Source organism: Chlorocebus sabaeus, chromosome 20 (assembly GCF_047675955.1).
Source record: "Chlorocebus sabaeus isolate Y175 chromosome 20, mChlSab1.0.hap1, whole genome shotgun sequence".
Classification (NCBI taxonomy): domain Eukaryota; kingdom Metazoa; phylum Chordata; class Mammalia; order Primates; family Cercopithecidae; genus Chlorocebus; species Chlorocebus sabaeus.
In genome coordinates, this window is record NC_132923.1 from 74,761,314 (window position 1) to 74,781,062 (window position 19,749).

Below are 19,749 nucleotides of genomic sequence, written 5' to 3' on the forward strand. Positions count from 1 at the left end.
TTAAGTGCAAGGGTGTTTTCAGGGATACCACTTATTTATTTATTTAAAGACAGTATCTTGCTCTGTCACCCAGGCTGGAGTGCAGTGGCGCAATCTTGGCTCACTGCAACCTCTGCCTCCCAGGTTCAAGTGACTCTGATGCCTCAGCTTCCTGAGTAGCTGGGACTACACGCATGCACCACATTTGGCTAATTTTTGTATTTTTGGAAGAGATGTTTGCATTTTTAGCAGACGTGCTATGTTGGCCAGTCTGGTCTGGAACTCCTGACCTCAAGCAATCTGCCTGCCTTGGCCTCCCAAAGTGCTGGGATTACAAGCATGAGCCACCATGCCCAGCCAGGGATGCCCTTTTAAACATCTGCTTATGGGGTTGGGACAGAGAGGTGAACACAGGATATTTGCATACAACTTGCACAGAATCAATGATACAGTTGTGGCTTGATTTCAGGTTGCATGACACTCCTGTCAAGTAATAAAAGATCTGATCTCATTGCAATCACCCCCTTTTCTTTTGGAACCCAGTCTATAACACATGCTACTCCAATAGAGCAAAACCTGAAGTACAAGTTGTGTACATTGTCAGGTGGGTATTCCAGTGCCTTCTGCTGATCTGCTACCATGCCCTGGCCAATCACCTGCGACATGTCTTCCTGAAATGTAAAAGACACAACCAATTAGCAGCACTGGAGGGCCCAACTGCACTTTCCAATTTCAGCAGTCAGTACATTTAATTGGGCTTCAGTCTACTACAAAAATGACCGAAACACTGGGCAAAAAAGTTTCATTCACCCACTGGACTGACTTAGAAAAGAACGCAGCCTTGTCATTTCCAAATGTTTTTTCAGTCCTTTCAGATCTGCGAGGCCTTAGACCTATCAGATTTCTTTTCTTTCTCTCTTTCTTTCTTTCTTTCCTTCCTTCCTTTTTTTTTTTTTTTTTTTAAATAAAGACAGGGTCTTTTTATGTTGCTGCTGGAGCACAGTGGGCTCTTCACAGGCATGATCTCACTACTCATCAGCACAGGGGTTTTGACCTGCCCTTTTTAGGCATCTTGGTGGTCCCTCCTCCCAGGAGGTCACCATATCGATGCCGAACTTAGTGTGGACACCCAATTGGCAGAGCTTGTTATAGCCTCAAACTTCTGGATTCAAGTGATCCTCCTGTCTCAGCCTCCTGGGTAGCTGGGACTACAGGAGCAACAACACACTCGGCCAGATATCGTTTGATGGTCATTCCAGCCAGAGTTTTTTCTTTTTCTGTCACACTAATATCCCTATAAAACTATCTGTTCAGGGCTCAAATCCTGAATTAGAGATTTTTCCCCTTAAGACATTCAATTAGAATTAAACAAACAAACAAAAAAGCACCAAAAAACCACGGTTACAGAAAATACTATGGGATAAAGGTAAGTTAGCTCTAAACTCCATAGAGGAGTGCAGAATCCAGACTTGGGAGAATCCAAACTGCCTAAACATGCGGAAAGCTGAAGCATAGTGAAAGGGCAGTTTATTAACTGAAATAAATAATAACACCAATAAATTGACCAGAATGTTCATATCTGCCTCCCATCATATCCTATCTTTTCTTTAGTAGGTACATTTTCAGGGGAAATTATCATATGATGGTTCACTTTAGGGCATAAACTCCTGCAACTGGGCTTGGACAAAGCAGGGAACAGGAGAGACTGGTTTGGATAGGAGAAAGCATGGGTTTACTCTGTCTTCTCGGTAACATCTGAGAGACACCAGGTTGGTGAGGTGTAGCACACAGACAGCAGGTAGGTAAGCTGATCTGGAAGATAGGGATAACTTGTATAATGAATGGAATGCTAGGAGTTTGTGATCCTAGCTCTTCAACTTAAGAGTTCTGCAAACCTGGCCAGGCGTGGTGGCTCATGCCTGTAGTCTCAGCACTTTGGGAGGCCAAGGAGGGTGGATCACCTGAGGTCAGGAGTTTGAGACCAGTCTGGCCAATATAGTAAAACGCTGTCTGTACTAAAAATACAAAAATTAGCTGGGTGTCTGTAATCCCAGCTACTCGGAAGTCTGAGACAGGAGAATCACTTGACCTGGGGAGGTGGAGGTTGCAGTGAGCTGAGATTGCGCCACTGCACTCCAGACTGGGTGACAGAGCACGATTCTGTCTCAAACAAACAAACAAACAAACAAACAAAAGTGTTCTACAAACCTGAACAGGTTATTTGCCCTCTTCAAGCCTTGATTTCCCCATCCATAAAATGGAAAAAAATAAAAGTAGCTATACGTTCAGGATGCTGAAAAGATTAAATGGAGTAATACATGAGCGCCCTTAGCATCACACCTGGCAATTAATAATATTTACTAAAGATGCTAATGATGATAGTAAATGGAATTGGACTATGGTTGCCCCATGTTCCTAAATGCATTATAGGGGACTAGTGCAGGGTCCAGAACAAGCACCCAGAACCACAGTGCTAAGAGTCTTAGAAGTGACCTAGAAAGGACACTTTTCTCCTGTAGGAAATGCTGGAGGCAACCTTTAGAGTAAATAGGACTAACTTACCTTTCTATCTCACAGTATTTTCTGTAACTGATTTTTGTTTGTTTTTTTGCCTTTAATTGAATTTGACATCCTCTGCCTCAGGTTTCTTTCCTAGGCATGTTCACACAGCCTTTCTTCACCAGGCTCCCATTAGATGTATAACAATACAATAGATAATGATCAAGTTATGCCTAGCTGTTCATTATTATTAGATTCGGTTACAGTCTCATCCCATGTCCTTAATTCCCCATTGGTTTACAACCTGAAAGATTTAACCCCAGTAAGCACTATCCTGACACTGGAGCCTAGGTCCCCTGGATGACCATGCCTACACTTAGCTGCCTACTTTCTAACTGATTTTTTTTGGGGCCAGACTTATCTCACTCATTCAGATTCTCTTTAATTTTCCCCTTCTAGGAGATAGATCCTAGGACTGCTCCTCTGCCTTTTATAAACTTTGCTTCTAAACAGATGATATGATATAAAATGAACTAAAAAATCATCTCATCTTGTAATTCTTCCCTTAGCCCCTGGGTGGTGCCCCTTCCACAACATGAACCAATTAATTTTATCACTTATTTGCAAGATTATATTGTATTTTTTTACGTATGTGTCTCCCATACCTTAATAAGATCGACTTTGTCTTATTTCTTTCTTCAACATATGGCAGAATAGAACACGGGCTTTATAAAGTGTTAGTGCTGAATGAATCAAAGTTCGGGAACTTAAATCTTAAATGCACCTGGGTGGATTTGAGAGCCAGCCATGAAAGGAAGGCCACACAGTGAAGGGGACTCTGTGGCCCTTACTTTAAAGGATCACACTTGAAAAGAGAGAAAAAAAGACGTGGAAAGGTCAATAAGGCTCATAGGAATTTTTAGAGGAAAAACTCTAACCTGCCTCGTAAACGGAAACTATTGGTGTTATTCCTACCAATGTGTATCAAATGGCCTTAGGAGGAGCAAAAGTAAGTGCCTCTGTTTGAAAATGATATTGCAGATCTGCAATTCGACCTTGGTTTCAACCCCAATTAACCAGCAGTGGGACAAAGGACCTAACTTCCCTAACTACAGGTTTAAAAATCCAATTTGCATATCACATAAAACTAATTTGGTTTTATTCTTCCTTATCATTTGCACTTTTTAGTAAAAGGAAATGGCAGTGGAATAACAGCCAGAAAATCTGGGTTCAGACTGGTTCTGCTACTTACTAGCAGTAACAGTGTTTGGAAAGCTTCATTTCTGGCAACATTAAAAATGCAGTAACAGCTACGTGAGTAAGGGGCTGTGAGCAAAGCTGAATTCAATACTTGCTTACTGAGCACCTACTACATGCCAGCAGATAGAAAAAGAAAAACAGAGGAGCCCTTGCCCTGAGCACATTTACAGATCTAGTGAGACAGACGTTAAAGAAATAATCATAGAAATGATGAATACAACTGAATGGCAGATGCATGAAGTGTGTGGTGGGGAGCAGGAGCCTGAAGTGTCAGTTTCCTTCCTTTTCTCTTGTCCTCAAAAATGTAGGAGGAGGAAATGAGGAAATTGGATTTCTGAAAAGCATCTGGTCTAACACACTGTCCCATTTCTTATACTGATTACCCTTAAACATCCCAGCTAAGGGACGGAGCTGGTACATGATGATGACGAAAATTATGAAATCTAAAATCTCCTGAGTATGGCTGTGCCTGTTACTGAGCTAGGCATATTACACATTTGTTGTGTACACAACAGACCTGTGTATTAGGGACAATTACTGCTCTTATTTAGAGCTGAGGTAACTGGGCCACAGAGAGGCTAAATTATTATTTGCCAAGCCAGAACTTAACCCAGACGCATCTTGCTGCAGAGCCCTTGCTCTTAACTGAGGAGTAAACCTCCAGGGAAAGGGAAAGTACTGTTTACCTCCTCCCAGCAACACACGCAAGATTCTTAGCCAGCAATGACATAGTGATTCCATTTTTAGATTCAATATCAGGTCAGAACAAGTCATGCCTGCTTATTTTAAACTTGGATTGGGAAAAAAATCATGGCACTAGCCACGGCGGTGACCTTGGGTCACTTTCCTTCATGTTTTGTGTTTAAACATGAGTTTGTAATTTGCTAATTGCCCAATTATTACACCAAAGGAGCTCTTAATGCCTTCAAAACTGAGGTTTGGGGACATTCTAATGTGTTTCCTTTGCAAGGGACCTCTCCATAAGAAGACTGAAGAAGGGTTGTAGGAAGGTCATCTCATTTCATGAAAGAAACTGATATGACACATTCTGTCAGCATGATGCTATAATCTTCAGCACAGCACTATGAGCTCTGAAAGAAAAGGCTCTGTGGGCCAGGAAAATTACTGTGATCAAGTGAAGGAGCTTCTGAAGGGTGGACATAAAAGGCAATACCGGCAATACCCCGTATAACAGATGGGTGAGATGTCCAGCTGACAATCCCCAAAGCTGGTTGAACTCTGTCCCAAAGCTGGACAATCAAAATGCCCTGTCTCTCTGGCCACAGTAACTGCTCCAAGGGTGGACACTTGAACCACACAAGAACATTCTACGGATTTTCCAAAGTAGACCCAAGGGAAGAGTCAGCTCTTTTCTGGCAGAGAAGCTTAGGAGCTTCGGGCAGCCATACACACATCAGGCTGAAGAAACACATCTGCAGAAGAGTCAGATAAACAGAGAGAACCCTGGCAGCAGCAGGTCTCTGGTTCCAACCGCCTCTGAGGCTAAGTGTCAACCACATGCTGCCTGCAAGTATATGAAAAACAAACAAACAAACCTCTAGCCCTTGAGTAAATTTCTCCTTTTGTCTAAGTAATGTCAAATTGAGATTCTGTCACTTGCAACCAAGAGACTCCTAATTGAAACAGGGTGGAGCCCATCTCTCCCAGAAAATATCCACCAGGATAACAAACTCAGATGCATCCAGGAATCAGGCTGCAAGGGAGCCAACTGAAGATGAATGATGCAAACTGAGGATAAGACAACAAATTAGGCCAGGCGCAGTGGCTCATGCCTGTAATCCCAGCACTTTGGGAGGCTGAGGTGGGTGGATCACCTGAGTTCAGGAGACCAGCCTAGGGAACATGGTGAAACCCCATCTCTACAAAAAATACAAAAATTAGCCAGGCATGGTGGTGCACATCTGTGGTCCCAGCTACTCAGGAGGCTGAGATGGGAGGATCGCTTGAGCCTGGGAGGCAGAAGTTGCAGTGAGCTGAGATCGTGCCACTGCACTCCAGCCGGGGTTATAGAGTGATACCCCATCTCAAAACAAACAGAGATGGTGGTTTAGCCTAAAAGCATTCAAATTCAACAGTTCTTAAAACATGCCCATCAGACAAACAACAAACAAACACAAATGTTTACTACTACTTTTGGTCCTTGAGCTTCCACTTTGTAGCTGAAGCTGCCTTTGTAAAATTATGACAGTAAGAGAAATATGACATAGTTGACTCAATCTAGCTTCTTGACCGCCTCGCCGTCCTTGATCATTCCTGCATGTAGGCCATAGTAACTCTGGGAGGAATTTAGTGGATAGTTTAACTTGAAAGCAAAGATGATAATAGTCCCCACCTAAAACTAACCCCTTCCTTGCTTAGGGATCAAAAGCTCCCTTTGTAAGAGTAATGAAAGGCCACAAAAATAGGATTATGGGGGCTGGGCATAGTGGCTCACATCAATTCCAGCACTTTGGGAGGCCGAGGTGGGTGGATCATGAGGTCAGGAGATCGAGACCACTCTGGCTAACATGGTGAAACCCCATCTCTACTAAAAATACAAAAAATTAGCCGGGAGTGGTGGCATGTGCCTGTAGTCCCAGCTACTCAGGAGGCTGAGGCAGAAATGCTTGCACCTGGGAGGTGGAGGTTGCAGTGAGCCAAGATCGCACCACTGCACTCCAGCCTGGGTGACATGGCGAGACTCCCTCTCAAAAAAAAAAAAAAAAAAAAAAGAATAGGAATTATGGGAGGGGCCTGGACTCTCTGCTAAGAGAGGCAGTTTCTATAATCCCTTGCTTCTCAGGGGTCATATAGCTAGAGGTCACAAGGTTTGTGATTTCCCCAATTGTAGATAATATCACTATTATAGAACCTAAGCTTGGTTCTTTGAGATATCTTTCAAACTGACCCCATGTGGACTTGTGACTCATGATTCAACTGATCCTGTGGCTCCACCCAGAGGTGGATCAGTGCACAAGGACTGTTTTCACACCTCTATGAATTTACCGCCAACCAATCAGCAGCACCCATTCCCTAGCCCCCTGCCCACCAAACTGTCCATAAAAACCCCAAGGTCTGAGCTTTCAGGGAGACTGAACTCCAGTTCTCCTGTGCGTGGGCTGGTCTTGCATCAATTAAACTCTTTCTCTACTGCAATGCTGTGGTCTCAGTAGGTTGATTTTGTCTGTGCAGTTGGAAGGAGGAATATACTTAAAAAGCCTTTTCCTGGGTCAGTTCCAGCCTAATTCCTACTCATCTAACCACATGGATTAGGTGAAATCACATTAGCAAAGTTCCCACAGGCCAGGCTTGGTGTCTCCTGCCTGTAATCCCAACACTTTGGGAAGCTGTGGTGGGAAGACTGCTTGAGCCCAGGAGGTCAAAGCTGCAGTGAGCTGTGATCACACCACTGTGCTCCAACCTGGGTGACAGAGTGTGACCCTGTCTCACAAAAAAAAAAGTTCCCACAGCACCTTGCTTTGTCCTTCAATAATACTTATTAACCTTAATAAGTACTTATTTAAAGTTGGATTCAAATCTTGGCTGTGACACTTATTAGTTGAGTGTCTCTGTGTCTCAATTTCCTTATTTATAAAATGGGAATAGTAATAGACCAATCTCATATAAAATACAAATTAATACACTTAGAATAATGCCTATAGAATGCATAGTAAATGCCATGGAATCTTTAGCTGCTGTTATCCTCAGTAGTTCTGAAAGCTCCCTGAAGACAGGACTCTTCACTGTCACTATAGCTTGGTTAGTGCAGAGCCTGGGACATAACAGGCCCTCAATACAAACTTGCTTAATTTCTGAAAGAGAAGGTGGATTTACAGCTCCCTTTGAAAGAGAACAAAATCAACACACATTTTAGATTATAGGTTCTTATTATGTGGGCAAATGAGGTTTCCCAGAAAAATGAAAACTTTATAGACTCAGAGAACAGCGCCCAAGCAGCACTTGTTTCTGAGGAGCAGTGGGATTCTGAAAAGAGGGGATGTGACCAGTGTGAGAAAGTCTGAGTTCTGGGTTCTGAGCCCTGTCATTTTACTTCTCTAAACCCTGAGTGCTAATAATTACGATTGTGAGATCACTTTCTCAATTTAGAAAAAATCTGATAAGCAAGTAATTCCTTCTGGGCAAGTTAAATTTCAAGTTGAAAAAGTCTCCACATTGGACCAGTTACAGTGGTTGGGAATGAATGTAAGCTAGTAGACATCAAAGCTGTAAATTTTTTTTTTTTTTTTTGAGACAGTCTTACTCTGTCACCCAGCCTGGAGTGCAATGGTGTGATCTTGGCTCACTGCAACCTCTGCCTCCTGGGATCATGCGATTTGCTTCAGCCTCCCGAGTAGCTGGAATTATAAGCAAGCGCCACTATGCTGGGCTAATTTTTGTATTTTTAGTAGAGAAGGGGTTTTGCCATGTTGCCCAGGCTGGTCTAGAACTCCTGAAATCAAGTGAGCCGCCGGTCTCAGCCTCCCAAAGTGCTGGGATTACAGACATGGGCCACCATGCCCGGCCTAAAGCTATGAATTTGTGTCAAAAGTGTGTGCCTACATTTCTGCTGCCTTTGAGTTCATGAGGTTACTTTCTCTGTTACTCTGGTGTCTCTACATTATCTTCATTTACTACAATGAGAGGAACAGAACAGAAGAAAACACCAAAAGCTTTTCTCCAGAGACTTTCCTGAAGGAAATAGACTTGAATGTAAAATCTACAGCCTTTTTTATCACCAAGAAAAGGAAATTTATCATGTACACAAATCTCAAGTGGTTTTCAGGAACACAAGATATAAAGAACAATGAGCTGTGAAAAATGCCACATATTTGAATGCACTTGAACTCTGCCATTGGCAATTTGCATACTATCACAAAAGAGAAGCCAGTGCTGACTCAGTCACACTTTCCTGCTCCTTAGAGGAAATTCCTAGACTCTTGCTACAGATGCATTTTTTATGTTGCATCTGAAACAGAAAAAAAGATTTGCACAGTGACATCTGCTCCCAATAGCAAACCAGAAATCCAGCAGTTGATAGAGTGCAAATTGGGGGCAAAACTCGATTTTAAGCATATAGTTCAAGACTTCATCTTAAAAATGAGTAGGATATAACACCTGGGAATTCTAGCCTGGAAGTAAGACCTAACAAGAAGCCCATAATCATTAGAAACACATTTTAAGCTATTTTTTCATACTTGGATACCAGCACTTTAAAAACACTTATGAGGGCCCAGCACGGTGGCTCATGCCTGTAATCCCAGCACTTTGGGAGGCCGAGGAGCGCAGATCACTTGAGCCCAAGAGTTCAAGACCAGCCTGGCCAACGTGGTGAAAGCTCATCTTTACTTAAAATACAAAAAAAAATTAGCTGGGCATGGTGACACACACCTGTAATTCCAGCTACTCATGTGGCTGAGGCAGCAGAATCGCTTGAACCTGGGAGACAGAGGTTGCAGTGAGCTGAGATTGTGCCACTGCACTCCAGCCTGGGCAATAGAGTGAGACTTGGTCTAAAAAAAAAAAAAAGCATTATGGTTCATACCCCAATTATACTTCAAAAGTCATTAAGTCCATAAGATTAAAAACAGAAACCATATTATCATCTTAGTAGACTCGGAAAAAGCTTTCAATAAAATCCAACATACCTTCGTGATAAAAACCCTCAACAAACTAGGCATCATAGGAATGTACCTCAAAATACTAACAGCCATCTTTGACAAACTCACAGCCAACATCATATTGATTGTGTAAAAGCTGGAAGCATTCCTCTTTAAGAACTCTTAAGAACTCTTATGTTCCAACAAGACAAGGATGCCCACTCTCACCACTCCTATTCAACATAGTACTGGAAGGGCTAGCCAGAGCAACCAGGCAAGAGAAAGAAATAAAAGGCATTCGAATAGGAAAATAAAAAGCCAAATTCTCTCTCTACACTGAAGATATGATTCTATAACTAAAAAACCCTAAAGACTCTGCCAAAAGACTACCAGAACTGATAAATGACTTCAGTGAAGTTTCAAGAAACAAAATCAGTGAACAAAAATCAGTAGTAGTTCTATACACCAAATACATTCAAGCTGAGAGCCAAATCAGGAATACAATCCCATTTACAATAGCCACACACAAAAAATACCTAGGGATACATTTAACCAAGGAGGTGAAAGAGCTCTATAAGGAGAACTACAAAACACAGCTGAAAGAAATCAGAGATGACACAAACAAATGGAAAAACATGCTCGTGGACTGGATGAATCAATATTGTTAAAATAGCTATACTGCCCAAAGCAATGTACGCATTCAATGCTATTTCTGTCAAACTACCAATATCATTTTTCACAAAAGTAGGAAAAGCTATCCTAAAATCTGTATGGCACCAAAAAAGGGCCTGAAGAGCCAAAGCAATCTTAAGAAAAAAAAAAAAAAAAAATGAAGCCAGAGGCATCTCATTATCTGACTTCAAACTATACTATATAGCTATAATGACTAAAACAGCATGGTACTGGCACAAAAACAGACATTCAGGGCAATGGAACAGAATAGAGAACCCAGAAACAAAGTTGCACACCTACAACCAACTGATCTTTGCCAAAGTCGACAAAAATAAGAAATGTGGAAAGGACCCCCATTCAATAAATTGTGCTGGGATAACCAGCTATCCATTAGCGAAGAATGAAACTAGATCCCCTTCTAGTACCATATATAAAAGTTAACTCAAGATGGATTAAAGACTTAAATTAAGACCTAAACTATAAAAATCCTAGAAGAAAACCTAGGAAATGTCCTTCTGTACATCAGCCTTCACAAAGAATTTATGACTAAGTGCTCAGAAACAATTGCAACCAAAACAAAAATTGACAAGTGGGACCTAATAATTAAAGTAAAGAGTTTCTGCACAGCAAAAGAAACTATCAACAGAGTAAACAGACAACCTGCAGAATAGAAGAAAATATTCATAAACTATGCATCCAACAAAGGACTAATATCCAGAATCCATGAGGAACTTCAACAAATCAACAAGCAAAAAACAACCATATTAAATAGCAGGCAAAGGCAAAGGACAAGAACACACTCTACTGGAAAGAAGACATATACCTGGACACAGTGTCGCATGCCTGTAATCTCTGCACTTTGGGAGGCCAAGCCAGGAGGATCACTTGAGGCTAGGTGATCAACCTGGACAACGAAGTGAGACCTCCTCCTCTACAAAAAATTTAAAAATTAGCCAAATGTGTGGTGTGCCTATAGTTCCAACTACTCGGGAGGCTGATGTGGGAGGATTGCTTTTGCCCAGGAGTTTAAGGTTCCTGTGAGCTATGACCACACCACTGCACTCCAGTCTGGGAAACAGAGTGAGACCCTGTTAAAAAAGAAAAAAAAGAAAAAAAAAAAGACGACGACATAGAAGCAGCCAACCAACATACGAAAAAATGCTCAACATTGATAATCACCAGAGAAACGCAAATCAAAACCATGAGATACCATCTCATACCAGTCTAAATGGCTACTATTAAAAAGTAAAAAAATAACAGATGTTAGTGAGGCTGTGGAGAAAAGGGAACTCTTATAAACTATCGGTGGGAATGTAAATTAGTTCAGCCACTGTGACAAGCACTTTGGAGATTTCTCAAAGAACTAAAAATAGAAGTATCATTCAACCCAGCAATCCCATTACTGGTTATATACCCAAAGGAAAATAAGTCATTCTACCAGAAAGACACCTGCATCCATATGTTCATTGCCACACTACTCACAATAGCAAAGATATGGAATCAACCTAGGTGCCCATCAACAGTGGACTGGATAAAGAAAATATGTAAGGCTGGGCACGGTGGCTCAAGCCTGTAATCCCAGCACTTTGGGAGGCCGAGGTGGGTGGATCACGAGGTCAGGAGATCGAGATCATTCTGGCTAACACGGTGAAACCCCGTCTCTACTAAAAATACAAAAAAATTAGCTGGGCGTGGTGGCGGGCACCTGTAGTCCCAGCTACTCGGGAGGCTGAGGCAGGAGAACGGTGTGAACCCAGGAGGTGGAGCTTGCAGTGAGCCGAGACCGTGCCACAGCACTCCAGCCTGGGTGACAGGGCAAGACTCCGTCTCAAAAAAAAAAAAAAAAAAGAAAAGAAAATGTGGTGCATACACATCATGAAATACTACACAGCCATAAAAAAACACTCAACAAAATCATGTTCTTTGCCACAACACGGATGCAGCTGCAAATTAACACAGGAACAGAAAACTAAATGCTGCATGTTCTCATGTTATAGGTGGGAGCTAAACATTGGGTACACATGAACATAAAGATGGGAAAAACAGGCTAGGCATGGTGGCTCATGCCTGTAATCCCAGCACTCTGGGATGCTGATGTGGGTGGCTCACCTGAGATCAGGAGTTCGAGACCAGCCCGGCCAACATGGCAAAACGCCGTCTCTACCAAAAATACAAAAATTAGCTGGGTGTGGTGGCGGGCGCCTGTAATCCCAGCTACTCAGGAGGCTGGGGCAGGAGAATCGCTTGAACCTGGGAGGTAGAGATTGAAGAGAGCCAAGATCGCACTACTGCACTCCAGCCTGGGTGACAAGAGTGAAACTCAATCTTAAAAAAAAAAAAAAAAAAAAGATGGGAAAAACAGACACTGGGAACTACAAGAGGAGGCAAGGAGAGAAAGAGAGAGGCAAGGCTGAAAAACTACATACTGGGGACTGTACTCACACAGGTTCAATCGTATCCCAAATCTCAGGATCACACAATGTGCCCTTGTAACAAATCTGCACATGTATCCCCTGTATCTAAAATAAAAGTTGAATGGCTGGGCGTGGTGGCTCACTCCTGTAATCCCAGCACTTTGGGAGGCCAAGGTGGTGGACCACCTGAGGTCAGGAGTTTGAGATCAGCCTGGCCAACATGGTGAAACCCTATCTCTACTAAAAATACAAAAATAAAATAAAATTTGAAAGGTCTGGCGCAGTGGCTTATGCCTGTAATCCCAACACTTTGGGAGGCTGAGTTAGGAGGACTGCTTGAGGCCAGGAGATTGAGGCTGCTGTAAGCTATGATCTTGCCACTGCACTCCAGCTTGGACAACAGAGCAAGACCCTGTCTCCAGGACTCTTCAGTTTATGGAGAGATTTACTTACATTATCTAATATGATCCTCACTCCCACCCATCTACCACCACCCTATTTTCACCCAACAAGTTATGTTAGTATAGAACTGCTGAACTGAACATGGTGAAACCCATCTCTATAAATAATACAAAAAAATTAGCCAAGTATGGTACTGTGCGCCTGTAGTCCTAGCTACTTGGGAGGCTGAGGCAGGAGAATTGCTTGACCCCTGGAGTTCGAGGTTGCAGTGAGCCATGTTTGCATCACCACACTCTGGCCTGGGTGATAGAGCAAGACTTTGTCTCAAAAAAGAAATAAAATAAAAGTTGAAATTAAAAATAATAAAAGTCAGCCCAGTCAAATCCACAAGGCTCGGAATCCTTACCATAGCACTCACAGGCTCTAAGTCTTTGAGCACGTGCATTAACTTCTGGTCCCTCAGCTGAAAAATGGAGATGACGATAGTATTAACGCTTTCATTATGGGAAGGACAGAGGTGGAGATCAACAGTTTCTGCTCAGTTCCTAACAAATAAGCATAGAATCCAGGTGGATGGTATTGTTTCTATCAGGATAAATGAGATCATATTTTAAAGTGCCCATTATAGTGACAGATGTTTCTTGTTTTACAGAGACACAAAAAACAGACAAGAATGAAGGTAATACTCTTTGCACACAAATCTGCTCTTCTTCCTGTTTCTTTCCTCAGTAAATAGCATCAACCAACCAGCCAGTCAGCCATCCATGATGTATCTGAGAATCATTTTTGCTTCCTCCCTCTTCAGCTTTCATATCTACATAACCCTCAAGTCCTATCCATTCTGACCCTGTATATGTTGAAAATCTGTCCATATTTCTCTGTCCTCATGGCCAGATCCTTGGTTTCAGTCATTATTAACTTTCATCTCAGTTATTCTAATAGCTTTTTAATACTCTTCCTGACTTCAGTTTTGACATTTTCTAACTGATTCTTTGTATTTTATATATATATATAATTTTCTTTGCAAAATTGAAAATTGAACAAAGTATCTGACCGATTCTTTTTTTTTTTTTTTTTGAGATGGAGTCTTGCTCTCTCACCCAGGCTGGAGTGAAGTGGCGCAATCTCGGCTCACTGCAACCTCCGTCTCCTGGGTTCAAGGGATTCTCCTGCCTCAGCTGGGATTACAGATGTGTGCCACCACGCCTGGCTAATTTTTGTATTTTTAGTAGACATGGGGTTTCACTATGTTGGCCAGGCTGGTCACGAACTCCTGACCTCAAGTGATCTGCCCACCTCAGATTCCCAAAGTGCTGGGATTACAGGCATGAGCAACCACGCTGGGCCTAACCGATTTTTCAAAGGGCACCCAGAAGCATCTTTTCAAAAGGTTAATCTCATCTTTATAATCCTCTGTTGAAAACCATTCCAAAGGCTTCCCTTGGTATAAAGTCCTTTCTCCTGGTCCACAAGGCCCTCTGCCAGCCAGCCCCTGCTGACTCAGTGGTTTTCACTTCCTGCTACTACATCTGCATGCCCACAGTTCTGTCTCTACGATTAGGCCAGGAATGCAGACGTGAGGACCTACAGGTGATGCCATTAGGGAAACAGGCTGCGTTAGAGAAGAGTGAAAAGGCAGGGACTGAGATAAACTCGGAGTACATAATTGAAGGGCGGCTTGGAATGCTGGTTATTTCCAGTGGAAAATGGAAACAGGATTTTGATGGAAAATCTCCTGATTCATAAAACTTAGCTCAAACATCTTAAGAATGTTGCATAGACTAAATGAAACACATTTGTGGGCTGAATCTGACTCCTGACAACCAGCTAGTGACCTCCGCGTTAGACCAAGTGTGGCATGCTCCTGGACATGAAAGCGGTCTTACTTATCTTTATATGACTAGAGTTTGGCACGCTGCACATTCTAAGAAAATGTGTACTGAATAATGTTCTGTGCTCTGTGCTCTGGCACACCTACGTTTCATATAGACAAAATCTGGTATTAATGATAGCTACCACTAACTGAGCTCTTACTGCATGCCACATGCTGGGCCAGAAATCTCACATGCAAAATCATACTTGATCCTTACAACAAAGAAGTGAGCACCATCTTCTCTAATTTTTGGATGAAGAAACATAGGCAGACAGGATAATCCCCTTTCCCACAGGCAGGATCTAAGTCTGTTCAGACTTCAGAGCCCATGATTTGTATCCGACAGCCTTTTTCATCTGGAAAAGCAAGTGTTCCCAAACCATTTGGCAATACAGGTGGTAACACGTGACACTGTTTAATAAGTATGTTTAAATATTTTATATAGATCAAATGTATCAAGGTGGAGAGTAAAGAATGCTTCTAAAATGTTGGTATTCTAGCTGACAAGATCCCTGAAATGGTAAAATGCACGGTCAGCTGCAGTGTGCATTTCCATGGCATAGCTCATTTAGGTTACTGATTAGTTACCTCTGAAAACAATTCATGCTTCCTCAGGCATCTTTCTACCCTGTAAATTCTAATATCTCCACAAAGAAACTCCAAGAAGAATGCTGCCCTGAGTAGACTGGAATACCCTCATTTTTATATTCTTGCCCTACGGGTCAGAAATTATATTTCACAATGAAAGACAACAGTAAAGACAAATACCACTGAAAATTTGAAAAATCACAACATTCTGAAAATTGTTGAAAAATCTAAAATGTTCTTGAGGCAGCTGTATACAAACAAGTGTCACTTGACATACAGAGTGCACTGCTGTTATGCAGTTGTACAAAATGAGGGAAGTACAGTAAGCACATCTGTTCGAGGCAATTCTAACACGGTTATCTTGGGCTCCTGGCCAAGCTTTGGGATTATGCTTGTTCTGAAGCCCCGGATGCTATGGCCATTGCCATTTAAATAGTTCTAAACCTGCATTCAGAGGAAAGCTTTAAAGAACACTTACAGACACAAGGTTTACATACTGGGGGGCAAGAAACATCAATTATTTTACTGACAACTCTCTGTGAAACTTACCTAGTAAACCCATACATTAAGAGTCAAGCATGTTTATTTTATATGATTTTTGCAACGACAAAACATGAGAATATATATTGTTTCCACCATCTCTCGTGGACTGCCAGAGCTGCAATCAACTCTCGACCAAGGCCTCAGTGCCCACTCTGGCCTGTTCTATCTGATGCCACACTGCAGCTACAGTGAACTGGAGAGTCATCTTCTGCAGACCTCTGTGGCCTCCCACTGCCATCAGCATGGAGATCACACTGCTTAACATGGCCTGGTTGCTGCTGACCACCCCAATTTTGCTTCCATCTCACCTATCTGGCAACCACAGACTTTCAGTTCATCAGACTCTCAGAGGCTCTAAGGTTGCCTAAAACCTTCCTTTGTTTTCTTCTTTGTCCCATTCCCAATTATTGTCAGCTTCTCCTTCAAATCCATCCCAGGGTAGCCCTCCCTGTCAAGGTCAAATTCCCTTTTATATGCTCTCTTAGCACCAAGCAACTCTAGTTCTTAGCTTTGATTAGAGTTGAGGTTTCAGGATGGGCACAGTGGCTCATGCCTGTGATCTCAGCACTTTGGGAGGCTGAGGTGGGCAGATCACCTGAGGTCAGGAGTTTGAGACCATCCTGGCCAACATAGTGAAACCCTGTCTCTACTAAAAATATAAAAATTAGATGGATGTGGTGGCAGGTGTCTGTAATCCCAGCTACTCGGGAGGCTGAGGCAAGAGAATTACTTGAACCTGGGAGGTGGAGGTTGCAGTGAACCGAGATCGCGCCATTGCACTCCAGCCTGGGCAACAAGAGCAAAACTTCATCTCAAAAAAAAAAAAAAAAAAAAAGAGTTGAGGTTTCAATCTACTTGTGACATTGTTTCTCTCTCCACAAAGGCTGTAAGCAACACAAGAGAAAGTAAACTTCTGTTTATTTTCAGGAGCATCTTCCAAGGACCTAGCATAAAGTGTAGTAACAAGCAGAATGCAAGAATTTATAAGATAAAGTTAGGTTTTTATTTTGACAGACAAAGAAATTAGGCCTTATCTACTAGGGGGCAGATTATTAAACAGCTGAAAAATATTCCAAAAGGCGGATAGGATATATGTGAGTTACTTCATCATTTCTGATTGGATTTCAGTTTCCCCCTTTTCCTCTTTCTCCCAGTTGTTTGCATTTTTAGCATTGAGACACAACATACTGTAACATCCACTCATCCACAGTGCACAATCCAATGATTTCACTATCTTCAGAGCTGTGCAAACATCATCACGATCTAAGTTTATAATATTTTCATAATCTCAGACAGAAAGCTCATACCCTATTACTCTCTCCACATTCTCAGTCACAGGCAACCACTAATTTACTTTCTGTTTCTGTAGATTTGCCTTATTCTGGATATTTCATCTAAATAGACGCTGGGCATGGTGGCTCATGCCTGTAATCCTAGCACTTTAGAAGGCCGAGGTGGATGGAACACTTGAGGCCAGGAGTTCCAGACCAGCCCGGCCAATATGGTGAAATCCTGTCTCAACTAAAAATACAAAAGTTAGCCAGGCCTGGTGGTGCATGCCTATATTCCCAGCTACTCAGGTGGCTAAGGCACGAGAATTGCTTGAACCCCAGAGGTGGAGGTTGCAGAGCAGGGAGCTAAGATAACGCCAGTGGACTCCAGCCTGAGTGAGACTTAAAAAAAAAAAAAAAAAAAAAATGTGTAGTAACCTCCAATTTGAGCCTTGGCTTCAATGGGTGACTTTTTTTTTTTTTTTTTTTTTTTTTGAGATGGAGTTTTGCTGTCTCACCCAGGCTGGAGTAAAGTGGCGTGATCTTGGCTCACTGCAACCTCCACCTCTGGGGTTCAAGTGATTCTCCTGCCTCAGCTTCCCAAGTAGCTGAGATTATAGGCACCCAATACCACGCCCAGCCAATTTTTGTATTTTTAGTAGGGATGGTTTTTCGCCATGTTGGCCAGGCTGGTCTCAAACTCCTGACCTCAGGTGATCCACCCGCCTCGGTCACAACTTTTTTTTTGAGATAAGGTCTTACTCTGTGACCCAGGCTGGGGTGCAGGGGCATGGTCATAGCTCACTGCAGCCTCAAACTCCTGGCCTCAATTAATCCTCCCACTTTAGCCTCCTAAGTAGCTGGGATTACAAACTGGAGCCCGCTGCTTGGCTCCAAGGCAATTTATTTAATGTTTCAGTGCTTCATCTTCTACATGGAGATGATACTACTATATAACTACTATTGTTATGTGAATAAGTTAGCATGTGTTCAAGAGTTTAGAATACTATATTAACTATGATGGTGAACTTCAGGTATCCATCTGAGTGGATTAAGGGATATCTAGCTAGCTGCTAAAACACTATTTCTGGGTGTGTCTGGAAGGGTGTTTCCAGAAATGACAGACATTTGAACCAGTGGACCAAGCAAGAAGACCCACCCTCATCCAGTTTGGGCAGGCACCATCCAATTGGTGGAGGGCCAGGTAGAACAAAAAGGCAGAGGAAAGGTGAATTCACTCTCTTTTCTGAAGCTGGGACCCCATTTTCTCCTGCCCCTGCACATCAGAGCTCCATGTTCTCCAGTCTTTGGATTGGAGAACTTCTACCAGCAGTCCCCTGGTTCTCAGGTCTTCAGACTTGAATTGAATCACGCTCCTGGATTCCCTGGTTCTCCAGTTTGCAGACAGCCTATTGTGGGACCTCTGAGGCTCCATAACCACATGAGACGATACCCTTAATAAATCTCTTCTCAGATATCCATATATCCTATCGGTTCTGTCTCTTCTGAGAACCCTAATACATTAGCAATTGTGCTTTTCAGGTTGAAAAATTCACTTCAGTTTTTCAAGTGATACCTTAATGTTTCACTTGGAATAGTTGTTCCTTCTATGGCTACCCCTTAATGCTTTCATCAGAATGATAGCATCATCCTCATTAACAACAACTCACTCTTTGACAGTGACTACAGCGCACTCTGGTATGGTTCTAAGTAGTAGTTTTCTGTTATCAACTCCTTTAATTTTTCCTCCCATTTTACAGAGGCATAAACTGAATCACAGAGAAAGGTTACGTCATTTCTCTAAGGTCATAATTGTTAGCAAATAGCGGAACCAGGATTTGAACCCAAGTAGTCTAACTCTAGTGATTGTACTCTTACTAATTTAATTATACTGCTTCAAAAGAGTATACTATATAAACATAGATATTCTGAACATTATAAACACATAAGTTTATATCGAAAAGATTAAAATCTTTCATTCAAGTTCTTTTCAAAAGGCTTCTAACAGGCTCTCATCTACACTTCTGAAATAGATACCAGACACTTCCCTGCCTCCAGTCTCTCACAATCAGAATCTATGTCTCACAAACCATCACCTGATCTACAAAAAAGTTATTTCCCCCTTGAAAAATATTTTAGAGAAATGGAATACCTTCTGAAATTATTATAAACTCCTTGGCTATGCACCTGGGGCTACTGAGATACAGACAAAAGCCAACCAACTGAATATACTGAAAATAGCACTGGAGTATGCACAGGCCACGGCTTAGCCTCAGCTCTGAAAACAACTATTTTTTTTTTGACACAGGGTTTCACTCTGTCACCCAGGCTGGAGTGCAGTGGCACAATCACAGCTTACTGCCACCTCAACCTCCCAGGTCCAAGTAATCCTCCTACTTCAGCCTCTTGAGTAGCTGAGACTACAGGTGCTTGCTACCACACTCAGCTAATTTCTTCTTCTTCTTCTTTTTTTTTTTTTTTTTTTTTTTTAATAAAAACGGGGTTTCACAATGTTGCCTAGGCTGGTCTTGAACTAGGTTTGTCTTGAATTAATACTTCATTACAAGACAACGACATTTATGTATATGTTAGGTTGAACCATATGAAATTTTTACCTACAAAAATGGCAATTTCATATGATTCAATCCAAC

The 19,749-nt window shown here is 42.1% G+C and overlaps 1 protein-coding gene across 8 annotated transcripts in view; it reads right to left on the reverse strand.

Moving 5' to 3' along the window:
- PATJ (PATJ crumbs cell polarity complex component) overlaps window positions 1–19,749 on the reverse strand; it is a 409,036-nt gene that overhangs the window by 86,737 nt on the left and 302,550 nt on the right. For 5 of the 8 annotated variants that reach the window (XM_038000710.2, XM_073007246.1, XM_073007247.1 and 2 more), the window contains one exon: window positions 576–650. The exons of 2 other annotated variants lie outside the window; for them this stretch is intronic. In XM_038000710.2, coding sequence (XP_037856638.2) covers window positions 576–650 — 75 coding nt within the window. Of the gene's footprint in view, window positions 1–575; window positions 651–13,229; window positions 13,287–19,749 lie in introns of all 8 variants that reach the window. One more of the 8 variants, XM_038000713.2, reaches the window with a different exon arrangement.